The sequence below is a fragment of the Lampris incognitus genome, chromosome 15, assembly GCF_029633865.1.
Source record: "Lampris incognitus isolate fLamInc1 chromosome 15, fLamInc1.hap2, whole genome shotgun sequence".
NCBI classification, from domain to species: domain Eukaryota; kingdom Metazoa; phylum Chordata; class Actinopteri; order Lampriformes; family Lampridae; genus Lampris; species Lampris incognitus.
Genome location: NC_079225.1, coordinates 42,456,311 through 42,482,095, shown reverse-complemented (window position 1 = coordinate 42,482,095; position 25,785 = coordinate 42,456,311). Strand labels below are relative to the sequence as shown.

General features: G+C 48.4%; 1 protein-coding gene across 1 annotated transcript in view; it reads right to left on the bottom strand.

The window, feature by feature from the left end:
* Nucleotides 1–2,709: 2,709 nt before the first annotated feature.
* Nucleotides 2,710–25,785, bottom strand: part of crip2l (cysteine-rich protein 2-like) — a 28,492-nt gene continuing 5,416 nt past the window's right edge. Inside the window, exons 3-9 of the mRNA XM_056294633.1 lie at nucleotides 11,513–11,607; nucleotides 10,278–10,335; nucleotides 8,695–8,823; nucleotides 7,228–7,296; nucleotides 6,286–6,380; nucleotides 5,380–5,437; nucleotides 2,710–3,426 (exon numbers count right to left, since the gene is read on the bottom strand). Of these exons, the coding sequence (XP_056150608.1) occupies nucleotides 3,362–3,426; nucleotides 5,380–5,437; nucleotides 6,286–6,380; nucleotides 7,228–7,296; nucleotides 8,695–8,823; nucleotides 10,278–10,335; nucleotides 11,513–11,607 (569 nt within the window). The 3' untranslated portion in view covers nucleotides 2,710–3,361. The remainder of the gene's footprint in view (nucleotides 3,427–5,379; nucleotides 5,438–6,285; nucleotides 6,381–7,227; nucleotides 7,297–8,694; nucleotides 8,824–10,277; nucleotides 10,336–11,512; nucleotides 11,608–25,785) is intronic.

Sequence of the window (25,785 nt, the reverse complement as noted above, 5' to 3'; positions counted from 1 at the left end):
AATCATAGCGGGTGATTGGCACCCCATGATCTCTCCTTTACATCCACCACCATTTTGTGCTCCCACCCTCTCTGTGCTCGCCACCTCAGGGTCTCCTATCTCTTTTAGTTTGAGCACTTTCTCAAGTTGTTCCTCATTCACACATCTCACCAAGAGGTTGCCATCAATAAGGAACTTTGCACATAGTATCTCCCCTATGTTACTTACTGGAGTATTTTGTTGGCATAAACGGCTTGACTTTCTTCATGTTTCTCGACTCTTTTCATTAAACATTTCTCAGGCCTTTCCCTCTAACGTAATCATACCCTTCTTCCCCACCTTCAGAAGATGTATTATTTTTTCATTCCCGTTTACTTGTTTGCCTCAATTTTCATTCATCCATCTCATCCCCCCCCTCATTCTCTTCATAATAACCCATTTCTGCCAACTGCCTGACTCTGATCCATTCACGGAGCAGTGGCGCTCAACCGCCTCCAAGGAAGTATCTTCAACTCTATTTGAATTTCCCGCATTTTTTGCTGCCATCTTTCCACGGTAGAGGCTAGTTCCCATCGATGCAGAGAACGGTCAACTGAGCATGCGCAAGTACTCGACGCCTCCGTTGTTTGGGTAGGTTAAGGTTAGGGGTTAGGGCGGGGTTAGGGTTAAAGTTAGCCAATCAGACGCAGAGTAGGGGCGGGGCTTCCTAGAATCCTAGCGCCTGGATGCTACGCGGGGCGTGTGGCGGCGTGGTAGGGGCATTTCGCGCATGCTCAGTTGACCGTTCTCTACTCCATTTCCGTTGTCTGCAGCATCTACCATCTTTCCACCCCCATTCCCACCAACGATAGTTTGCGTCTAGAACGGCAACTCCGGATTTGCGAACTCTCGCAGTCTTTCACACGCCGTAACACTGGGCTGGTGTAGGTGGAGAGAGCTAGCAGCGTGCGGCTAGCCAACAGGAGCCCCGGGATGGCTGATTAGCTCAGAGTCGACAGACAACGAGATGGGGGTTTATTTACACACCGTAAAACATAAAAATCATAACCTGCGCCAACTTGTGACGGTGAAGAGCTCTTTCGTCCTTGTGGACGTCGGTCGAAGCAGCGCTGAGCACGGCTCCACTCTAGTTCGTCACAGCAAAACGAGGAGAAGCCACCCAGTGGCGCCACTTGGTATTTCATTTATATTTACCGGATTCTGTTACAATGCGCAAGATAAGCGTCAGGTTAAGGTGCGGGCTATGTTGAGGTTGAGGTTCAGTTTATGTCATCTTTAAATGTGAAAGACGACTTCCGTAAAGTCAACTCCCATTTGGCTTTCAACGAGCCAACCCTTGGCGTTAGCCTACTCCGGGACACCACCGGCATCATCTGCGAACATCCACATAAAAGTCTGTCATCGCATGTTTCTGATTGCAACATATCAACCCCGAGGTTATTGCGAACACATATGGCAGAATATTTGTGTGTGGAAGTAAAGATTAACAACATAGTTACCCTTTATAACGTCATAGCGCAACCGATGGGACGGCACGCCCCTCCTCCTCAGGCAGATGGCTCCGAACAGTTCCTTGTTACGTCACGCGATTACCCAACGGACCTTGCGATTCCTAGCTAGGGGATCAACAGCACCATCTAGTGGACTTTAGTGATAGCTGCCTTTCACCGCTTGGTTGCGTCTACTCCTGTATTGTCAGTGTGTGTGTGGTGTGTGGTGTGTGTGTCTGTGTGGGAGTCTATAAACGGCCAAACTAAAGCACTTGGGGGCCTTGATTCTTTGTGGAGGTTATTGGGGATGATCAGGGGCACCTATAAAAACCAGCAGAACATGAATTAAAATTATGCATAATTATGCATAATTATGCAAAATATGCATTTTTCTAAAAAATGGCTAAAAACCACTTTTTGGTGTTAGTGTAGATAGCGGGACCGAAAACTAAAGCACTTATGATCCCAATTCTTTCTGGAGGTGGTAGGTATTGTCTCAGAGAGTAAGGGGAAAATCCCAGAAAATTTAAATTATGCGTAATTATGCATAAAAATGGCTAAAAACCACTTTTCTCGGCATTTCAGGTGATTCTGAGCATCTTTGATTTTTTTCACCTATATAAAAAAAAATTCTGGGACTTAGAAATTTTGGCATTATGCAAAATATGCATTTTTGCAAAAATGCACTTATGATCCTCATTTTTTTGGAGGTGGTAGGTATTGTTCCAGAGAGGACCAGAAAAATAGAAAATTAAAATATAATTATGCATAATTATGCATAAATATGCAAAATATGCATTTTTCTAAAAATGGCTAAAAACCACTTTTCTCGGCATTTCAGAGGATTCTGAGCATTCTTGATTTTTTCACCTAAAATTTTTTTCTGGGACCCCCCCCCCCAACCCGGAAAATGTGACCCTCACCTCCTTTAATGTTACTGTGTACGCAATGTCATGTGTGAAATATGCTTGGTGACCATCGTCTACTACTTGCCATTTAGCCCCTCCCCCCCCCCGCTTGAAGTGGGGTACCGCTACACTGTAGCGGGTTTCTTCTAGTAGACCTGATACAGTTGGGATGTTTACTATCATTTGCCCCGTGCGCCACAGTTGTACCACTTTATGTAGAAATTGTGAAATTTAAGTAAATTCAACCCACTATTCGACAATTCTGTATTTTTTTTTCATACAATTTTATTGTAGAAAATCTGATGAGCAGCTGACCACAGCGTCCTAAGGACACACCTCGGTCCAGTAAACCTACAGTAGCCCACAAAACATTCACTAAAACCACAGCAGTTGTGCCTCTCCAAGCATTTATCGTCCACATCTACAACACCATCTTTATCTTTGGACCGAGGGTGACATTGTGTAGGTAATACTGACAATAACGTGAAAGACAGCTGATTTTTTGTGTGTGTGTCTACATCTATTAAGTGCACAAAAGTTTGTGAAACAATTTTCCACCCAACAGTGGAACAAAACAACAACGCCACTAAACCTCTGTTCGCCGCTTACAAAGCAACTCAATTATGCAGAAACATGAAGGCAGACCAACGTTTATACGGGAGGACCTATAAAAGAGTTGCTTCGGTACAAAAAATAGAAATATAAACGATATACAAATACAACATCACACGTCGACGCGTGCGTCCCTGGCAGTGGTAACACGCGTCGTTTGCCAACTCGTAGAAGGAAAGTAAAAGAGAAGATCAGCCGGAAGCGGGTGTGGTCCCAGAAACAGACATAGTGTAGTAGGAAGTAGTGGGTGGGTGGAGGAGTGAGGGTGGGGGGCGGGGGTTGAGAAGGGGGACCAGAGAGGTGACGGGGGCCCGCCGCGGAGCCGTTGTGGGTTTCTGGAGGGGTTCTCCTTGACAGGTGGTGTTAGCCTGGTCATGGCTGCGCCTCGGCTCCGGGTTCGTCATAGATGTAGCTGCCAACGCCTCCGGTGTTAACGCCTGATTGGCCAGAGAAGACAGAGCACAGAGATTACCCTCCAAATATTCATGTTTAAAAAGCCTGTCGACCATGTTTTTTTTTAACCCCATTGCCCCCCCCAATTGTACCCGACCAATTACCCCACTCTTCCGAGCCGTCCCGGTCGCTGCTCCACCCCCCTCTGCAGACTACCACGTGGCCTCCTCCGGTACATGTGGAGTCACCAGCTGCTTCTTTTCACCTGACAGTGAGGAGTTTCCCCAGGGGGACGTAGCGCGTGGGAGGATCACGCTATTCCCCCCCCAGTCTCCTCCCCCGACCGACCAGAGGAGGCGCTAGTGCAGCGACCAGGACACACACCCGCATCCGGCTTCCCACCCGCAGACACGGCCAATTGTGTCTGTAGGGACGCCCGACCAAGCCGGAGGCAACACGGGGATTCGAACCAGCGATCCCCGTGTTGCTAGGCAACGGAATAGACCGCCACGCTACCCGTTTTTGACATCACAATGTTTTGTTGGCTGCCCTGACACGTGACAACTTCTCCTTCACAACAGTGTGAAGCAATGCTTGCTGGGATACATAGGCTCCAGGCACCCGTGACCATGAACCAGGTTTTTCTATGACCCCTCAAGTGTTGTTGTTATTTCGGGCCTATCAAAGTACACACATTTACTTGTCACCTGTGGCGACACTGAATATTTCTTTTTCGGTCAACTGTTTTGCTAAGAATCATGGTGTGTCGCCGGGCCATGAGAGCGATCACTAGTAGGGTAGACGTCAGGGGAAAGTACAGTTCAGGCTAAGTAAGCTAAGAATTGTTAGCGAATTCTTACTGCAACTTTAAAAACGGATCAAAATCCATCGCCACTCATTGATGAGTGCACGAGAGAGCAATCCGCCATAGTCAATGTCAGTAGTGGACACAGTGAAACGCATCGGACCGAGACATAGTTGGACAACAATTTGTACATGACATTTAGGTCAGGCTAAAGAGCAGTGGTTCTCAACCTTTTTGGGGTCCTGGACCCCCTGCGTATTTTTGATCTACCCTGAGGACCCCTCCACCTGATCTTGGGGGAGGGGGGTTGCGATTTGGTAGAAACAGTAGAAGCTGCATTTTAAATTGCATTATAGCATTTATTCACTCTTTGGGGCAAAAATAAGAGCTTTCAGTTGTAACTTAGATATAGTTAACAAAACAGAATTCTTATGCAGTAACTTTCAGATATATGTAACAAAACAGAATATGTATTCAGTAACTTTCAGATATATGTAACAAAACAGAATATGTATTCAGTAACTTTCAGATATATGTAACAAAACAGAATATGTATTCAGTAACTTTCAGATATATGTAACAACACAGAATATGTATTCAGTAACTTTCAGATATATGTAACAAAACAGAATATGTATTCAGTAACTTTCAGATATATGTAACGAAACAGAATATGTATTCAGTAACTTTCAGATATATGTAACAAAACAGAATATGTATTCAGTAACTTTTAACAATGCAAACGGGAGCGAGATCTCTTATTAAAATACAATAAATTACACTTGTGAAACAGATGTAATTAGAGAAAAAAGTCCTGTTACCCTTTATAGTTTAGGTAGGTAAAGGTCTCAGTCACATTTGAGTAAAATAATCCTATTTCTATAAACGTCGTAGGATCTTTTTTTGAAAGATATTTTATTTTCACGGACCCCTCGCAATTACACCACGGACCACTAGGGGTCCGCGGACCCCCGGTTGAGGAACACTGCTCTAGAGGTCGTCTGCTGACCCTTGTAATAAACTTTTTGGCACGTCCCTCTCCACCTACTGACTCGGGGGGATTAGGTCCTGCTCCTCCGGATTGAGAACAGTCTCTTTAACGACTCAACCATCCGGCGGCCCAGTCACGATAGCGAGAGACAAGCAAGGAGTGGCGTAAAACCTGAAGGGGAAAGACTTGATGACTCGGTACCTTTGGGTCCAAACAGGACGGCGTAGCAGGGCTTGTGGCAGTACGGCTGTCCGTCATGCTGCAGCGGGATGGGAAGAAACAGGTCCACATTTAGTTTCACATGAACAACCAGTCACCAGTCGAGACAATTCATGTTGCCCGAATTCAGTTCGCAAAATGAGATCAGAATCGGTTATCAAACTGAACGTTTCGGGTCTTCAAACCTTGAAGGCTGCATGATCGAACCCTCGGCAACGTTTGTACATTTGAAAATGCCGAATATCGCGCTCTTTCCTTCCTTTATCCATAACACTTCTTAAACGTCTCAAGAACGGCGAGAGCGTGGCCTCGTCCTCATTAATATGCACGAGCTGATGTTTGAGTGACACGCACAAGCAAGGGGCGGCAATAAGAGTGGGCGGGGTTTCATAATGTTAGGATTCGATCTGATTGGCTGCATGTAAGTCTGGTGACGTCACGGGCAGCAAAAAAAACAGAAAACCATCCGAGAAGCCGAACTACAGGAGCCCGTTCGGCAAGCGAAAAGTGGGGAAACTGTCTCGTACAAGTTTTTAAAAAACCACCCGGCAGAAAGTGGCAGTTCAAAACGCGCGGGGATGAAAGTGATAAGCGATTCAGTGTCGACCGAAGTTGTTTTCGGTGACAGAACATATCGCGGCGAATTCGGGGGGGGGGGGCAGCCTGGAAGTGCCGCATCCGGGACACGAACCCGGATCTCTCGCTCCATGGGCGACTACGTTAACCAGTCGTCTAAAAGGGTCTGACCCGTTAGCTAAGGGCTAGCTAGCCTAGTCATCCGTGGTCTCAGGAGGCGCTCTATTCATGTAATGGTTATTATTATTATCTATTTAATGATCCTGTGACGTATGCGCTGTACTTCCTGCTGCCGCGCCCGCTGTCTCTCACCTCTGCGTGGCTGCCCGGGGCCAGGGTCTTACTGCAGCGCTCACACCGCAGGCATGGACGGTGCCAGTTCTTCCCGAGGGATGTCACCTTTTCAGCTACGCACACACACACACACACACAAGATGGAGGCATCGCCATAGAAACAGCAGTCCCTCATCAAAGTCACCATCTAAATTACTTTTACAGTCACTCATTAAAGCAGACGCTTCTATCCAGAGCGCCGTACCAGAAGGTCAGAAGCTCAAGTCCGGCACCATAGGAGTCATATCATAACACTACGCACTACATGAAGTAGAGGCAGCATCCCGTTTGCTACAAGGTCATCAAATCCTGGTCGTAGTAAACGAGGTAGTAGTAAAAGCACACTCGCTAGCTACATAGTAACCGCATGATGGCAGTACTGCATGAAGTAGCAGTCACAGCACATTCAGCAACACTGTATCAGGTAGTGGTATTTAGTACACCATAAACATATAGTACTGCTATATTAAGTAGTAGTACATCTGCAGATCATAGTAGTATATGAAATAGCACATTTGCTATACAGTAATTATGGCTACTACTACGTCTTGTACTAGTTTTGGCTTCTGCTATGCTTACGTCAACACCGTTGTTATCGGTGTCTGGTACTGTACCCTCGTACCTGCACCTGAGGGTGTTTTTTGGCTCTCATGATGGTAACATGTCTGTTATACTGATGTGTCGACTTAAATCTGCTACGCACTCCGAGTCTCCTGTTCACCGCTACTCGATGATCTGAGGCCCACAAATGTAGGGCGGAGTACGTCTAGTCCAAGTGTGCCTGAAATCATCGAGAAGCATGTGGTCGGAGTAGTGGTAGTAGTAGCCGTAGTAACCAGGTACCGTATCCCCTGGTATAAACCCCCACAAGTACACACTTGCACAGGCGCCCACAGACAGAGCACACAGTGTTGTCCTCACCAAAATACACCGTCTTGTCGCACCTGGGACAGACGTTGGGCCCTCCCGTGAAAGAGGTGAAGCTTGCGGCTGAGGGAGGGAGGAGAGTGTGGTTAAGTTCATATCGCTGATGGTTCCACGGTAGAAACTTCACATGCAGGCCTCCAACCCGTTGGGTCAACCAATACCAAAACACACATAATAATAACAATTTTATCTATTTAACACGTAAAAAATGTAGATTAATACATTTAAGGTAGTATTATTATCAGATTACTATCTTAAATATATGAATTATTGGATAAAATCAAATAATACATTAAGTTAAATATATGATATATTATATTAATATTTATTGGATAATAATAAAATAAATATAGATTTTAGGAAATCTCGGACGTTCTCTGTCCTCACGCTATTCTCTCTGAGGTTACACACACACACACTTTCAGAGTTTGTCGTTTCGTGAAGTACCTTGGGGGGGTTTCCTCCTCGCTTCGGTGAGGCGCATTTTTCCTTCTTTTGATTTCACAATTTATGGAAATGAACTAAAATCAAAAAGAGGCAGAGAACCGAGACCCACGTCTGCCTCAGAGCAGCAGTGGCGCCCCCAGAAATGTTTCATGGGGGGGGGCAAATGGGGCCACTGAACATCTTGGGGTGGCACACCAAAACCAAAAGCCATGACTGAATTTGGGGAATTCTATGATGCTGCTGTTGTAGTAAACTGTATAGGCTAGTGGAAAACTGTCAATATGAGAGTTAAGAAACATATACATTATTGATTTAAATGAACAGCAGCTAATGTAAAATATCAGATAGAAGCATATTCTGCATAATCAGAGGCATATTCTGCATAATCAGAAGCATATTCTGCATAATCAGAGGCATATTCTGCATAATCAGAGGCATATTCTGCATAATCAGAGGCATATTCTGCATAATCAGAAGCATATTCTGCATAATCAGAGGCATATTCTGCATAATCAGAGGCATATTCTGCATAATCAGAAGCATATTCTGCATAATCAGAGGCATATTCTGCATAATCAGAGGCATATTCAGCATAATCAGAGGCATATTCAGCATAATCAGAAGCATATTCTGCATAATCAGAAGCATATTCTGCATAATCAGAGGCATATTCTGCATAATCAGAGGCATATTCTGCATAATCAGAAGCATATTCTGCATAATCAGAAGCATATTCTGCATAATCAGAGGCATATTCTGCATAATCAGAGGCATATTCTGCATAATCAGAAGCATATTCTGCATAATCAGAGGCATATTCTGCATAATCAGAAGCATATTCTGCATATGCGACTCGTGGCTGGGGGGGCAGAGAGGGGGGGGGCAGGGTTAGTATCAGGGGGGGCCGTGGCCCCCCTGGCCCCCCCTTGGGGGCGCCACTGCAGAGCAGACCAGCGTCTGAGTCTCCCCTGCGACTGACGGTTTCCGTGTCTGTGACCTCCTGGTGTGTCTTACCCTTCACCGGGCCCCGAGCGGCTCTTTTCTCCTCCTCCGGCTTGGCCTCCGTTTCCGTGGTAACGCCGGCAGGGGCCTCGTTGACGGGCGTGTCGTAGACGTAGGAGCCCGCCCCCCCGATGTTCACACCTGAAACGCACAGACGGCCCACGGTCCCGTTCAGCACAAGCCAGAGAGTGAACGAGAGACACCGATGGCAGGGGAACAATCAGCCAATCACAGAGGCTCTTTCGTTTTGAGAACATTTTCTCCCCCTTTCCCCCGGCCAATTAACCCGCTCCTCCGGTCGCTGCCGCTTCTTTTCACCTGACAGTGAGGAGTTTCGCCAAGGGGACGTAGCACGTGGGAGGATCATGCTATACCCCCCCCCCCGCCCCCAGTCCCGAACAGGCTCCCCAACTGACCAGAGGAGGCGCTAGTGCAGCGACCAGGACACATACCCACATCCGGCTTCCCACCTGCAGACACGGCCAATTGGGTCTGTAGGTAACATCCGGATTCGAACCAGCGATCCCCGTGTTGGTAGACAACGGTCCGCTACACCAGTGGTTCTCAACCTTTTTGGGGTCCTGGACCCCCTGCGTATTTCTGATCTACCCTGAGGACCCCTCCACCTGATCTTGGGGGAGGGGGGTTGCAATTTGATAGAAACAGTAGAAGTTGCATTTTAAATTGCATTATAGCATTTATTCACTCTTTGGGGCAAAAATAAGAGCTTTCAGTTGTAACTTAGATATAGTTAACAAAACAGAATTCTTATGCAGTAACTTTCAGATATATGTAACAAGACAGAATATGTATTCAGTAACTTTCAGATATATGTAACAAAACAGAATATGTATTCAGTAACATTCAGATATATGTAACAAAACAGAATATGTATTCAGTAACTTTCAGATATATGTAACAACACAGAATATGTATTCAGTAACTTTCAGATATATGTAACAAAACAGAATATGTATTCAGTAACTTTCAGATATATGTAACAACAGAATTTTTATGCGGTAACTTTTAACAATGCAAACGGGAGCGAGATCTCTTATTAAAATACAATAAATTACACTTGTGAAACAGATGTAATTAGAGAAAAAAGTCCTGTTACCCTTTATAGTTTAGGTAGATAAAGGTCTCAGTCACATTTGAGTAAAATAATCCTATTTCTATAAATGTCATAGGATCTTTTTTTTAAAATATATTTTATTTTCACGGACCCCTTGCAATTACACCACGGACCACTAGGGGTCCGCGGACCCCCGGTTGAGAACCACTGCGCTACACTACCCGGACGCCCCCCATTACAGTTTTTTAACATCTATTTGAGTTGTACCTTGCTGATAAACACGTCAGCGCTTCACTCGGAAAACCCAAAAGAAAACCCGCATTGCATGCTGGGTAGCGTAGCATTCAGGGTTTGTAAATCTCGAGGCCTCTTTAGCAGAGGCATCGCTGCCTCTGCTTGCGTCGATTTTGGAAATTGCGTTTTAAATGGTCTCCTTATAATCCAGCGGCTGTGCTACAGCGAAATAATCGCCCTCTTTAAAGAAACAAGCGGGCGAAGAGGAAACGGTGTGAACTTTCACCTTTTGGCCCATAGAGGGCGGCATAGCAGGGCTTGTGGCAGTAGGGCTTCCCGGCGTGCTGCAAATGAAGCAGAAAAGACAGTGAGGAAGGTGGTTTCCATCCAGTCTTTTTTTTAATTTTGTTATCTATTGAACACGTTTCCAACACATTATCCAGAGAAATGCACATTTCAACACAAAATACAGAAAACACATCAGCCAACACGTAGACAACTGGTCAACGTTAACGTCTGGTGTTTATACATGAGACATCAAATACATTAAAAGAAAACATCCGAATGTACGAGGGAGATGCAAGCTTGGCGCAATATATATATATATATTTACTACCAAGTATTTTTCCTGTTATTTGAGAGGTCTTAATAGCTTTCTTTTCTTTCTATTTTCCCCATTGTTATCTTAGAAACAGAGTCAAAACAGCCGGATATCAGGTGTGGTCTGAAGCAGATTTGTCATTTGTGACATTGGGCTATACAAATAAAATTGACTTGGCTTGACTTTGGCCTCGTGTATGCCATATTTGCCAAGACAGATAAACTTGAGAGCTCCGTTAGTGGATCGTGAGTCTGTATTACAGTGCAGAAACAAGACCATGCCTTCTAATGTTGGTGTCAAGCTGTGGAAGTTTAGAAAAATCAACACAGCGACTTCGACCCAGAACTCTCGAGAGTGACTACATTCATAGAAGAAATGGGAAATAGATTCGATTTCTGTTTTGCAGAAAGAGCGTACTGGAGAAATAGCTTCTTTAAATCCATGCAATAATTGAAGCACTGACATAACTGCTAACTGTTGTCAGTAGTGGCTCATCACCACACCTGAATTAGACAGATCCATCAGCAATGGTATTATCCGCTGCCGTGTTTATCCTGCTATACTTTAATCAAATTAAACCAAAATTGGCCCGGCTCTTGTAGATGGTTTGCACCTTTAGATGCAGACAAACTCACACAAGTGAAATAGGGTTTAGTAGGACAAGCTCCTTAAGCTTAATATGATAACATGGATATGAGCGTTGACAACATGCTCAACAGGTTCAGCCCGACCACGTGGGCTCAGGCCTGATAGCAGGTTTCTGGGTTCGAATCCAGCTTAGGACCTTTGCTGCCATGTCTCCCTCTTACTTTTTCCACCCTTTGTTTCCTGTTCGTCTTCACCTCCCACGGGGGAAAAAAAACATGAAAAGGGCGCCAAAAGAAACCCGGCCCCAAATACCTAAACCACAATGCACCCACCTCAGCATGGCCCCCTGGGTTCAGGGTCTTGTTACAGCGCTCGCACTTCAGACAAAACTTGTGCCAGTCTTTCCCAAGAGAGGAGACCTTCTCGGCTGCAGAAGATGGAGACACAAACAACCAGGAATTTGTGGAGTTAGAAAACAACGAGACAGGAGACGTGAGAGTAGACGTAGTGGAGGTAGTTTACTAGCTCCAACTTTGCATGTCATACATTCGACAACGACACTGAACTGTCAACCGGAAGCGGAAGTCATTATCTGACCCCTCGCCTCTTCCCTTAAAGGTACACTGTCCTCTTAGGTGAATGTCTCTAGTTATATAGATGTGGGTCACCACAAATTCACATTATCTGTGTGTCAAAGTCACGGCGGTGACTGTCCCGCATTTACAGCACGGTAACACAGAGGAGAATCAGCTTTCACAGAAAGTCCAGGTTTAAACGGACCTGAAATGCGATGTGGATTTGTTCGGCGGGCAGACAGCCTCCGGAGGTGGTCACAGACACATTTGGTCACATCAACAACAAACATCCATTTACCAGGGCCAGGGGTGATAGAAACATGAACGGAAATAAACTTCTGCACGCAGGTCCAACCAGGAAGTGATGTGCGGTCTTGCTAGAAACGGAAAAAAGGTTTACCTTTGCGTTTTAAAAAAGTTCCGCGTTCAGACGACATCGTTTTGAATACGATCCGCATATGCGCACGGATCCGCAAAAACGACTGAAAACGCTGTAGAATGCATGCCACGCCAGTAGGTGGCGGTGAAACGTTGTAGTAGAGAGCCCTTCCGGTGGATCCCAACAACACCACGCGCCTAGGCACAAACGCTGTCTTCTCAGAGCGGCGAGTAAACAAACAAGACGATGGCGACTGTACGCTCGAAAACTGACGATTTAGTCTGGACGGACGATGAAGTGGCGTCTCTACACTTTGCTGGAGGAGCGTTGATAAACTTAGCTGAGGTAACAGCACAAACTGATAAACTTGGCAGAGGTAACAGCACAAACTGATAAACTTGGCAGAGGTAACAGCACAAACTGATAAACTTAGCTGAGGTAACCGCACAAACTGATAAACTTAGCTGGGGTAACAGCACAAACTGATAAACTTAGCTGGGGTAACGACACAAACTGATAAACTTAGCTGAGGTAACAGCACAAACTGATAAACTTGGCAGAGGTAACAGCACAAACTGATAAACTTAGCTGGGGTAACAGCACAAACTGATAAACTTAGCTGAGGTAACAGCACAAACTGATAAACTTAGCTGAGGTAACAGCACAAACTGATAAACTTAGCTGAGGTAACAGCACAAACTGATAAACCTAGCTGGGGTAACAGCACAAACTGATAAACTTAGCTGAGGTAACAGCACAAACTGATAAACTTAGCTGAGGTAACAGCACAAACTGATAAACTTAGCTGAGGTAACAGCACAAACTGATAAACTTAGCTGGGGTAACAGCACAAACTGATAAACCTAGCTGGGGTAACAGCACAAACTGATAAACTTAGCTGAGGTAACAGCACAAACTGATAAACTTAGCTGAGGTAACAGCACAAACTGATAAACTTAGCTGAGGTAACAGCACAAACTGATAAACTTAGCCGAGGTAACAGCACAAACTGATAAACTCAGCAGAGGTAACGACACAAACTGATAGACTTAGCAGAGGTAACGACACAAACTGATAAACTTAGCTGAGGTAACAGCACAAACTGATAAACTTAGTAGAGGTAACAGCACAAACTGATAAACTTAGCTGAGGTAACGACACAAACTGATAAACGTAGCAGAGGTAACAGCACAAACTGATAAACTTAGCTGAGGTAACAGCACAAACTGAGAAACCTAGCTGGGGTAACAGCACAAACTGATAAACTTAGCTGAGGTAACGGCACAAACTGATAAACTTAGTAGAGATAACAGCACAAACTGATAAACTTAGCAGAGGTAACAGCACAAACTGATAAACTTAGCTGAGGTAACAGCACAAACTGATAAACTTAGCTGAAGTAACAGCACAAACTGATAAACTTAGCTGAGGTAACAGCACAAACTGATAAACCTAGCTGGGGTAACAGCACAAACTGATAAACTTAGCTGAGGTAACAGCACAAACTGATAAACTTAGCTGAGGTAACAGCACAAACTGATAAACTTAGCTGAGGTAACAGCACAAACTGATAAACCTAGCTGGGGTAACAGCACAAACTGATAAACCTAGCTGGGGTAACAGCACAAACTGATAAACTTAGCTGAGGTAACAGCACAAACTGATAAACTTAGCTGAGGTAACAGCACAAACTGATAAACTTAGCTGAGGTAACAGCACAAACTGATAAACTTAGCCGAGGTAACAGCACAAACTGATAAACTCAGCAGAGGTAACGACACAAACTGATAGACTTAGCAGAGGTAACGACACAAACTGATAGACTTAGCAGAGGTAACGACACAAACTGATAGACTTAGCAGAGGTAACGACACAAACTGATAAACTTAGCTGAGGTAACAGCACAAACTGATAAACTTAGTAGAGGTAACAGCACAAACTGATAAACTTAGCTGAGGTAACGACACAAACTGATAAACTTAGCTGAGGTAACGGCACAAACTGATAAACTTAGTAGAGGTAACAGCACAAACTGAGAAACCTAGCTGGGGTAACAGCACAAACTGATAAACTTAGCTGAGGTAACGGCACAAACTGATAAACTTAGCTGGGGTAACAGCACAAACTGATAAACTTAGCTGAGGTAACAGCACAAACTGATAAACTTAGCTGAGGTAACAGCACAAACTGATAAACTTAGCTGAGGTAACAGCACAAACTGATAAACCTAGCTGGGGTAACAGCACAAACTGATAAACCTAGCTGGGGTAACAGCACAAACTGATAAACATAGCAGAGGTAACAGCACAAACTGATAAACTTAGCAGAGGTAACAGCACAAACTGATAAACTTAGCTGAGGTAACAGCACAAACTGATAAACTTAGCAGAGGTAACAGCACAAACTGAGAAACCTAGCTGGGGTAACAGCACAAACACAGCTCGGTAATCCGCCATTGTTAAGGTTGTCTTCTTACTCGCGCATGGCCATTCGACTGAAAACGTAATACGCATGTGCGAAGTGGAGCAGTGACGTCACCGTTTTCGCAGGAACCGGTTTTGCTGGCTTACACGGCGACGCTGGAGTTGCGTTTTCAAAAGACTTCACTCTGGAACCCGGTTTGCAAAGTTTACGTTTTCAGGCCCCCAAAACGCCGTCGTCATATGGACGAAGGGCCAAAACGCAACAAGACTTGACCGTTTTAGGTTAAAAACGTCGCCGGTGTCAGGAAGCTGAAACGCTCCTATGAGAAGAGGAAGGGGTACGCATGATGATCTGGTTTGGCTTGGTTTGTGTGACGTGACGTGACGTGATGTGACGTGACGTGATGTGATGCGAAGAGGGGTTTTAAACGTTGGTGTGTAAATGTAATGCAGTAATACAGTCAAATCATTCCCATTATCGACCTCATCTGCATATGAGATGTATGTTAAAACCAAGCGTGTAGAAGTGCCAGTGGTGGCTCACAGAAAGAAAGCCACTTCATTTTGTCACAGTACAGTGACAATGAATCTGTTCTCTGTATTTAACCCATCACATTGTACAGGAGCAGCTGCAGCATCCGGGGACCGACTCCAGTTCTTCTTTCCATTGCCTTGCTCAGGGGCACAGACCCTAACATGCATGTCTTTGGACTGCGGGAGGAAACCCACGCAGACACGGGGAGAACATGCAAATTCCACACAAAGGACGACCTGAGATGACCTTCGGTTCAAATCCAGGACCTTCTGGCTGTGAGGTAACAGTGCTAAGCACTGGGCCACTGTGCAGCACCAGTCAGCATGGCATACTGGTTCCACTGGGAAGACTGTTTTAGTCTCAGTGATGGAATCCACTCACGAAGAAGAGCCACTTGTGATCTCATATCAGCCGGAGAGCATTCTTTCCGTGGCTCCCTAAAAGGCAGCGGAGTTATCGGACGTACTTCAGAGCGCCATCTTTCACGTGGGAGACCCGCTCGGCCCTTTCGCGCTCTTTCTCCTGTGTAGACCAGTGACTGGGTTATGACAGTCTGCGTCTTTATTGCCGTGAATTTGTGAGATGGATGGACGAGATCTGTGAAATCCTTGTTGTTGGAGAGCGTCAACTCCCCAAGCCGCTGACCCACTTCTGTCTGTTCCGCCTGCCCTTTGGGCCAACGAACAAAAACACAACGCGCAAATACATGACACACAAATACACAATGCACAAACACATGACACACAAATACACAATGCACAAGTACATGACACACAAATACACAATGCACAAATACATGACACACAAATACACAACATACACATATATGACGCACAAATACACAATGCACAAATACATGACACACAAATACACAATGCACAAATACATGACACACAAATACACAACACGCAAATACATGACACACAAATACACAATGCACAAATACAAGACACACAAATACATGACACACAAATACACAACATACACATATATGACGCACAAATACACAATGCACAAATGCATGACACACAAATACACAATGCACAAATACATGACACACAAATACACAATGCACAAATACATGACACACAAATACACAATGCACAAATACAAGACACACAAATACACAATGCACAAATACAAGACACACAAATACACAATGCACAAATACATGACACACAAATACACAATGCACAAATACAAGACACACAAATACACAATGCACAAATACATGACACACAAATACACAATGCACAAATGCATGACACACAAATACACAATGCACAAATGCATGACGCACAAATACACAATGCACAAATGCATGACACACAAATACACAATGCACAAATACATGACACACAAATACACAATGCACAAATACATGACACACACATACACAATGCACAAACACATGACACACAAATACACAATGCACAAATACATGACACACAAATACACAATGCACAAATACAAGACACACAAATACACAATGCACAAATGCATGACGCACAAATACACAATGCACAAATACATGACACACAAATACACAATGCACAAATACATGACACACAAATACACAATGCACAAATACATTACACACAAATACACAATGCACAAATGCATGACGCACAAATACACAATGCACAAATACATGACACACAAATACACAATGCACAAATACATGACACAGAAATACACAATGCACAAACACATGACACACAAATACACAACATACAAATACATGATGCACAAATACACAATTATCTATCACTTAAAATTTCACACAAAATGAGTGCTGACATATTTTCAGGAGTATTGTTTGAAAACTAGTTTTGGTTTGATATTATTCTTCACGTGAACAAACAGGTCAGTGTGATGACCCTCAGCCGGATTCTTAAACGTGATATTATGCATATGCAAGCAGACATATTGTGATATACACCGGCGATTGTTGTGATAATGATGTTTTCCATATCATCCAGCACTGACTGAAATGCATATTTGATGATATGTTAATGATTATTTCAGCAACCTGCAGCCCTTAATAGAAAAAAAATCCATTAAAAAAGCCTTAATGTAGTAGTGTAGAGCCGAAGTAACGGAGAAGACCGTAGGTTCACACTTTAGCCGTGTAGGCAACTTTCTTTAATCCACGGTAAATCAGCGAGACAAACAAAACCCACAGCTCGACTGAGCGGAGGTGGCAAGAATAACCAGAAAACTGGCTGGACAACCATAACTTAACCCTGCGTTAACCTGCCAGGGCAACCATGACTTAACCCTTAGTTCCTGGGTTGAATTCTGTCCCCAATACGTGTCCACCACATGAGCCCCCCCAGAATTCGCCCTAGTAATCGAAGTCAGGCAGGCGCGGGTGGACGACAGGCCGTCCACGGCGGCTCCGGATAACAGGGGCCGGAGTGTCTGTGGGAGGCATTGACGCGGGCCTGTGGAGGTCGGCCTGAGGAGCAGAAGAGGCAGCTCGGGCCTCCACGGGGGGAGGAGGCGGAGCCGGGGGACGACCGCGACGAGGAGGTTGGGCTAACTCCAACGGCTGCGTCAAGTCCAGGTGTGCGGGTTTAACTCGGTCCACTGAAACATGCTCGGCCGTGCCCCCAAAATCCACCACCAGGTGCTTAGTTCCCCGTTCCAGGACGCGGAAGGGGCCGTCATAAGGGGGTTGCAGAGGGGGGCGGTGTGCGTCGTGATGGATGAACACGTAGTCCACTGACTGCAGACCTGGGGGCACCTGGGACACCGGAGCGCCGTGTTGGGCGGTAGGGACGGGTGTGAAAGCTCTGACCCCGTCCAGCAAGGAGGCTCGTTGGTCCACAGCTGACCAGGGACGCGTTGCATTGGGCATGAAATCGCCTGGGACTCGCAGCGGCGTGCCGTACACCAGCTCCGCAGAGGAGGCTTGTAGGTCTTCCTTCGGGGCGGTCCGCAGGCCCAGCATGACCCATGGGAGCTTGTCAACCCAGTTGCAGTCCTTGAGAGTAGCCCGAAGCGCAGCCTTCATGGACCGGTGGAAGCGCTCACATAGGCCGTTCGCCTGAGGGTGGTAGGCGGTAGTGCGATGAAGCTTGACGCCCAGAGCCTCACCCACAGCATTCCATAGCTCTGAGGTAAACTGTGGCCCACGGTCAGATGAAAGGTCGGAAGGCGTACCGAAACGTGAGACCCACGACCCAATAAAAGCCCGGGCCACATCAGCAGACGTCGTGGATGCCAGGGGAACAGCTTCAGGCCAGCGCGTAGTCCTGTCCACCACAGTGAAGAGGTAGGTGAACCCATGGGAGGGGGGTAGGGGACCAACCAGGTCGACGTGGACATGGTCAAATCGTCTCTCCGGCACTGCGAAGCATTCCAGGGGCGCCTTAATGTGGCGGTGTATCTTAGCCCGCTGACAGGCAACACACGAGTCGGCCCACGCTTTCACGTCTCTCTTAAGTCCCTCCCACACAAACTTAGCAGAGGTCAGGCGCACGGATGGCTTACCGCCTGGATGAGAGAGGCCGTGCACAGCTTCAAATACGGGGCGTCTCCAGCTGTGCGGGACGATGGGCCTGGGCTGTCCTGTGGAGACGTCACACAGGAGGGTGACACCTGTGTCGCTGAAAGGAACGTCCTGCAGGCGGAGCCCCGTGTCGGAGGCCCGGAGACGGAGGATGCTCGGGTCCGTGGCCTGGTCAGCAGCCATCTGTGCATAGTCAAGGCCTAGGTGGACCGCTCCAATCACTGCCCTAGACAGGCAGTCAGCTACCTGGTTAGACTTACCAGCGACGTGCTGGATGTCGGTAGTGAATTCCGAAATGTAGGAGAGTTGTCGCTGCTGGCGAGCGGACCATGGCTCGGCCGTCTTGGACATGGCAAACGTGAGGGGCTTGTGGTCCACGTACGCAGTAAACTCGCGGCCCTCTAGCAGGAAACGGAAATGCCGGACGGCGAGCCAGAGACCGAGGAGTTCCCTGTCAAAAGTACTATACTTGCGCTCTCGGGGTGTAAGCTGGCGACTGAAAAAGGCCAAAGGCTGCCAAGCCCCCCCCACCCACTGTTCGTGAACCGCACCAACAGCATAGTCCGATGCATCCGTGGTTATGGAAATAGGCGCTGTAGGTGAAGGATGCGCTAGCAGGGTAGCCTGGGAGAGCGCAGCTTTAGTCTCGGTGAACGCACGGTCCCGCTCTGCTGTCCAGTCGACCGCCTGGTTGGGGGACATGCCTTTCAGCGCCTCGTACAGTGGCCGGATGATAAAGGCGGCTCGAGGAATGAAGCGGTGGTAGAATGTCACCATCCCGATGAACTCCCTGAGCGCACGAGCTGTTTGGGGGCGCGGAAAGGCCACCACCGCTTCCACCTTTGAGGGCAGGGGGACTGCCCCGTCCCCAGTGATGCGGTGCCCGAGGAAATCAATGGCTGTCAGCCCGAACCGGCACTTCGCCGGGTTGACGATCAGCCCATGCTGGCTGAGGCGTGTGAAGAGGGCATGAAGATGGGACAGGTGTTCTTCCTCAGAGGCGCTGGCGATGAGTATGTCGTCCAAATAGACGAAGATGAAAGGAAGGCCACGGAGCACTGAATCCATCAGCCGCTGAAAGGACTGGGCCGCGTTTTTGAGTCCAAATGGCATTCGTAGGAATTCAAATAGGCCGAATGGGGTTGTCACCGCTGTCTTGGGGATGTCTGAGGGGTGCACGGGAACTTGATGATAACCACGGACCAGGTCGACTTTTGAGAAGACGCATTTGCCAGACAGGTTTGCAGAAAAGTCCTGGATATGCGGGACAGGATAGCGGTCAGGCGTGGTGGCGTCATTTAGTCGGCGGTAGTCCCCGCATGGGCGCCAACCTCCATCAGGCTTAGCGACGATGTGGAGTGGGGACGCCCACGGGCTGTCAGAGCGGCGGATGATCCCCATGCGTTCCAGGTGCTCGAACTCAGACTTGGCAATGGCGAGTTTGGCGGGGTCGAGACGCCTGGCTCTGGCGTAGACCGGGGGCCCCTTTGTAGCAATGTGATGCTCCACCCCATGCTTAGCGGTGGGTGCAGAGAAGGTAGGCTGGGTGAGGTCAGGGAACTCAGCGAGGAGGCGGGTGAACTTGTCTGCCTCTGAGACAGAGTTGGCTAGACCTGCATAGGCCGCTTCCCTCCGCGTACATGCGAAGGAGGAGAAGGTTAAGGCATCGACCAGACGGCTGTTCTGAATGTCCACTAGCAAACCGTAAGCGCACAAAAAATCAGCTCCGAGGAGGGGAAGCGTTACATTGGCCATGACGAACTCCCACGTGAAACGTTGTCCACCAAAACACAGTTCTACAGACCGCACGCCGTAGGTGTGGATAGGGCTGCCGTCAGCCGTCGCCAACTGGGGGCCCCGCTCCCCGCCCATGATGTCGACGTCAGTAGCAGGGAGCACGCTTCTCTGTGCGCCCGTGTCACAAAGAAATCGCCGACCGGAGATGGTGTCGAGGATGAAGAGTAGCCTGCTCGTATCGCCAACACTCATGGCCACTACTGAGTGTTGGCCCTCTCGTTTCCCGTCGGCCTGTAGTTGCAGGGGGAACGGCACCGTTTAGCTTTCGCACCAAATCGAGCGTGGTACATACAGAGTCCAGAGGGCTTGTAGCGGTCTGACGCTGTGGCGCCACCGTCGGGCCACGCCCGCGATGTCGGCGGGGGGCCAGTGAAGGTAGGAGCCAGCACCCCGGCATGGGAGGAACGTTGTGTAGCGACGAAGAATCGGTCAGCCTCCTTTGCCAGCTCACGGGGATCAGTGATGGTGGAGTTAGCGAGCGCAGTCTGGACGTGGGGCGGCATGTTGCGCAGAAACAGCTCCCTAAACAGGAAACATGGCTTTTCTTGACCCAGTAGGTTTAACATCCTGCTCATTAGCTCCGATGGTTTGCCATCTCCCAAGCCCTGAATTGCGAAGAGGCGACATGCTCTCTCCGTTGTTGACAGTTCAAAAGTTTCAAGGAGGAGATGTTTAAGTGCGGCGTATTTACCATCGGCCGGTGGGTTGGTTATGAAACCGCTTATCCTGGAAGCCGTAGCGCCCCCCAGCGCTGCCACTACGTAGTAGTACCTGGTCTCGTCTGCTGTTATGTCTCTGAGCGCGAACTGTGCCTCAGCCTGCGCGAACCATGTAGCCGCGGAAGACTCCCAAAACTCCGGCAGTTTCATTGCAACGGCGTTCGTAGCCATAATGTGTGTGGTTTCAGAAAACTTATCCGAAAACCGACGTCGGGGTCACCAGTGTAGAGCCGAAGTAACGGAGAAGACCGTAGGTTCACACTTTAGCCGTGTAGGCAACTTTCTTTAATCCACGGTAAATCAGAGAGCAACCAAACCACAGCTCGACTGAGCGGAGGTGGCAAGAATAACCAGAAAACTGGCTGGACAACCATAACGTAACCCTGCGTTAACCTGCCAGGGCAACCATGACTTAACCCTTAGTTCCTGGGTTGAATTCTGTCCCCAATACGTGTCCACCACAGTAGGATAGTTTTAACGTTATGACCGGTCTCTTCATAAATCACGTCTCTGGGGTGGATTCAGTCAAAACTAGAAGAGGTCACTCAGCAGCGTGCAGATCCCCACCAGGTGTACCCTCCTCTACTGTGGTGCTCGGACTTGGTGGCAAACCCACTTCCTGTTTTGATTGCGACCGAGAGGAAGTTGGTCCTCTAGAACTTTTGCATTTTTTTGGCTGATCAAAATTCTTTTAATAACTTTTGATCGTGTTGCTGAGTTAACCGTAGATGCGCGCGCGAGCACCTTTTTGATATTGTGTAACGTGCATGGATAAGTAGGCACGTTGGTCCTTGACCAACGGGTTGGACCCTTTAGTCGGCTGGTTAACGTTGTCGCTTGCGGTGCAGGAGATACGGGTTCGCGTCCCGGTTGTGGCGACGGTCTCTCGGACTGCCCCCCGAATTTGCTGCATTTGTAACGTGCGTAGATAAGAAGACACGCTGGCTCGCGGGCCTGACCCTCTAGTCTAGCGGTTAGCGATGCCTCCTGCGATACGGGTTCGCGTCCCGGCCGCGGCAGTTCCTGTGGTTGCGTTGCCCCCCCCCCCCCCGAATTCGCTACAATATTATGTAAATAAAGAGAGAGGGGTTATTATTTCTGGTTCATCCAGTGTCCCTCCCGTTGTCCTGTGCTGAGATCAGCAGTGAATGATTTGCTGCCTTGCGAAATATGACCGACTTCTCGTTTACTTTCAAGACTCATACCCCGAATTCATAATGTTTTGACACGGCCGCTGCCCGATCTGAGTCAACCCCGTACAGCTGACTCAGATCGGGCAGTGACAGAGCGCAGGTCTGGTCGATCGAGGGAGAACGAAGAGAGGGAGCGGCGGTAACAGGAGCAAACGTCCTTCAAAGGTTTTCAATCACTGCAGCCATGAGAGGTTCTTGATCATAACTGTGCAGGAAACATATTGGACCGATAGGCCCAGTAGGATGTGAGGTTAGCCGCGGACACACAGACACACAAATACGATATCAACACCAAATACAATATCCCCTTCAGGCTGCCATCTGGCGGCGGTAACCAGAGAATCGTCTACAGAGATTTACAGCAGGACGAATATGGTAGAACATGGAAGGACCCTCCCTGAAGATAGTCAACACTTGAGCCACTGGAGGCAAATGGAAAGAATATTGTCCACCTCCAGACACGATGGACAGAGTGAGAGAGAGTCTCTCTCTCTCTCTCTCTATTACCTGTTTATCAGAGACCTCTGTTGGACCTTTCTCAGAATATCACAACACACACACACACACACACAGCCCTGCTACACCCAGATACCCTGTTCTATTTATTTAGATGGACCCTGTCACTGTGAGTCCATGTCACCTCAGCAGATGGTGGGCACTCTGCCTTGAGGGTGTGTGTGAGAGACAAGAGTGTTGTCAGTGGGCGGGTGTCGATCAATGGAGATGCGAACACAGTTGAATCAGAGTGGGTTGCTCAGCACGCTCCGTACGGGCCGGTACGCTCAGGTGCTGGAGTCGGTGTGGCGCTCTCTTCCTCCAGAGTCCAGAGCATGGAAAGGTTCCTCTCTGTGTTCTGCTACTGCTCGTGTCAGTCAGTCCAGGGTCCAGCTTCACTGCGGTATATAGAGGAGTTTGACACACCCCAGACAGCATCCGGATGTGGGCCACTAATGGTCTTCTTCTGGCCCTGACAAAATGGATGTGAGCCTGAAGTGGCCCACATGTATAACAGCAAATATGGCCCAAATGTGCCAAATCAAATTGGGCCTTTTTTGGCAAAGATGCGGTGCTCTCAGCAACATGTGATCTGGATGTGACCCTGAAGCAGCCCGTGTGGTAAATGGTGAAAATGGCCCAAATATCACAAAACAAATATGGCCACCTTTTGGCAAGTATGTGGCACATGCAGTATCGCCATGGCTCGGTTCTGGCCCAGATCTGGCAAACAGGAGCGGACCGCCCAAGTGCCATCATTCCACGCGGTATGTGGGCCGGATGAAAGTGTCGGGTGTGGGACGGGTCCGGGCCACAGCAATTTTTGCTATTTGGGACCTGAGGCTGATCCCTAATCAGCTTCCCTGTGGCGCCAGCTCTCCCGCAAGCCACACAACCTCTCGAGGCTACACCACAACCCCCACTGACGATTCACTCGATATAACCGGTGGTCTCTAATAAGTGCAAAATATGGAGGAGTGAGAGCGGCGTGCGGGTGCACCTGTTGACCATCGATGGTCATTACACGATCAAAGGCAAAGTGCAGTGTGTCATCCCGAGTCTGCTCTATGGGGACGTCCTCCGTTAGGTGGACCGCCGGAGCCTCTGTCAAGTTCCCCTCCTCAGACCTGGATGAGCTCACGTCACCATTTAGTACCACGCACCACTCACACCGCTCTGGCTGTCACTCTCGCGGCCCCGCTGTCTCCCTAACCATCTGATCAAACCTCGGCCAATCCGAGCCTAATAAAAGGGACCGTGAAAGGCAGGAACTATCAGTGGCCTGGACTGTATGTCCCCCCCCCCCGATACCTTGTTTTGATACTTGTTAATAGCCCCATGCACACACCGAATTTCCATCCATGATGCCTCTACCAATACTTTCGGCTGAACCAAGCTTTGAGAGATCAGCGTGGCCTGAGTTATACCCCCTTGCGTACATACTGGCACACTGTATCACCCTTCGGGACCAGGCCAGGGGGCTGATGAACCAAGAACCCGGACCACCTGGCCCACCTCAATTAACGGACGGTCCCTCTGCCAGTGGCCTGGCTTCCCGCACGGCCACCAGCACTCCTGGCCTGACCTTCGACGCGCCCCCTGTGGGTCTGGAAGGACAGACCAGGCCCTTAGGATGGTGGCACTGGACCCAGTCGACGGTCGCAGGGGGCAGACATGCAATGAACTGCCCCGGTGCCCCTTGCTGGATGATGTCCTTGATGTCCTCCAGGCCTGGTCGCAGCCACCATCTCCCTGCGTCTAGGAGCTGCTGTGCGAGAATGAAGGGACGGCCAGCATTCTCCAGGGCGATCATCCTGAACCAGCGCCGACATCCTTCTGGTGTGAGCCCCACCTAGTCCAGGATGGCTCACCTTATCACGAAGAAGTCCTCCTGGGAGGATGCCGGTAAGCTGTGCGCAGCAACTTGTGCCTCCCCGGTGAGCAAGGGCAGCGCAAGCTCAGCCCTTTCCTCCTCCAGCCACCCACACGCCGATGCCGCGCTCTCCCAAGATGTCCAGAAAAGCCTCAGGGTCACTGGCAGATGTCAGCAGTTCTCTGCTGAGGACAGCCCGGTCGTCTGCCTGCTGAACAGCCAGCTCCTGCAGGGCTTGCGTCTTCACAAGAGCCTGACTCTCCTGGATGTCAGTGATTCGTTGGAGGGCTCACTCCGACGAGGATTCCTGTTGCCCCATCTGTCCCCGTATGGGCCACCATTGTGACAAGAGTCTCGTGGGTGTGGACGGAGACGCGGACACAGTTTAGGCGAAACACCGTTTATTCAGAGTCTTTTGCTCAGTGCGCTCCATAGGGACTCGTACGCTCGAGTGCCACCTAGCAAGACATGCTACTTAGCGACTGTACAAGGTTAAGCAAGGTTAGGGCTAGGGCTAAGGTTAGACTGCTATCGATTTGTGCTAGTATTTTTCAACAAGGCAGCATAAATCGTAAAGGGGGGGGGAACTGTTTGCATTGTAACTAATAACCAGACAGCCACTTGGTTCAGTGGAGATTTTAGAGCATCAGGTGTTTCTCGTTGAAGACGGATCAGGAAAACGTTCCCCAAAACAGACCAAACCGTCCCGTCTGACTGACAGCAGAACAGCGACTTGTACAGCGTTTTAGAGATAAACACAGGAAGGGCAGCAGTGGGACGCCTGATGCAGCCTCACAACTCTGTGATAGCCCAGTGACGTCTACAGATGCCCCGTCTGCAGACGGACGGGGGCCGGGCTGCACAGTGACCAGCAGCCGGGACTACGCTGCTAAACATTTACTGCAACCGCTCAGCTTGTTCTCCACCGGCAGCCATGGCAGCTAATGACCAATCACATTCCATCAGGAGGCCCCAGTGTAGCGAACTCAGGGGGCAGCCGGGAACTGCCGCAGCCGGGACGCGAACCCGGGTCTCTCGCACCATGTGCGACTATGTTAACCAGTCAACTAAATTCAGGGGGCAGCCGGGAACTGCCGCA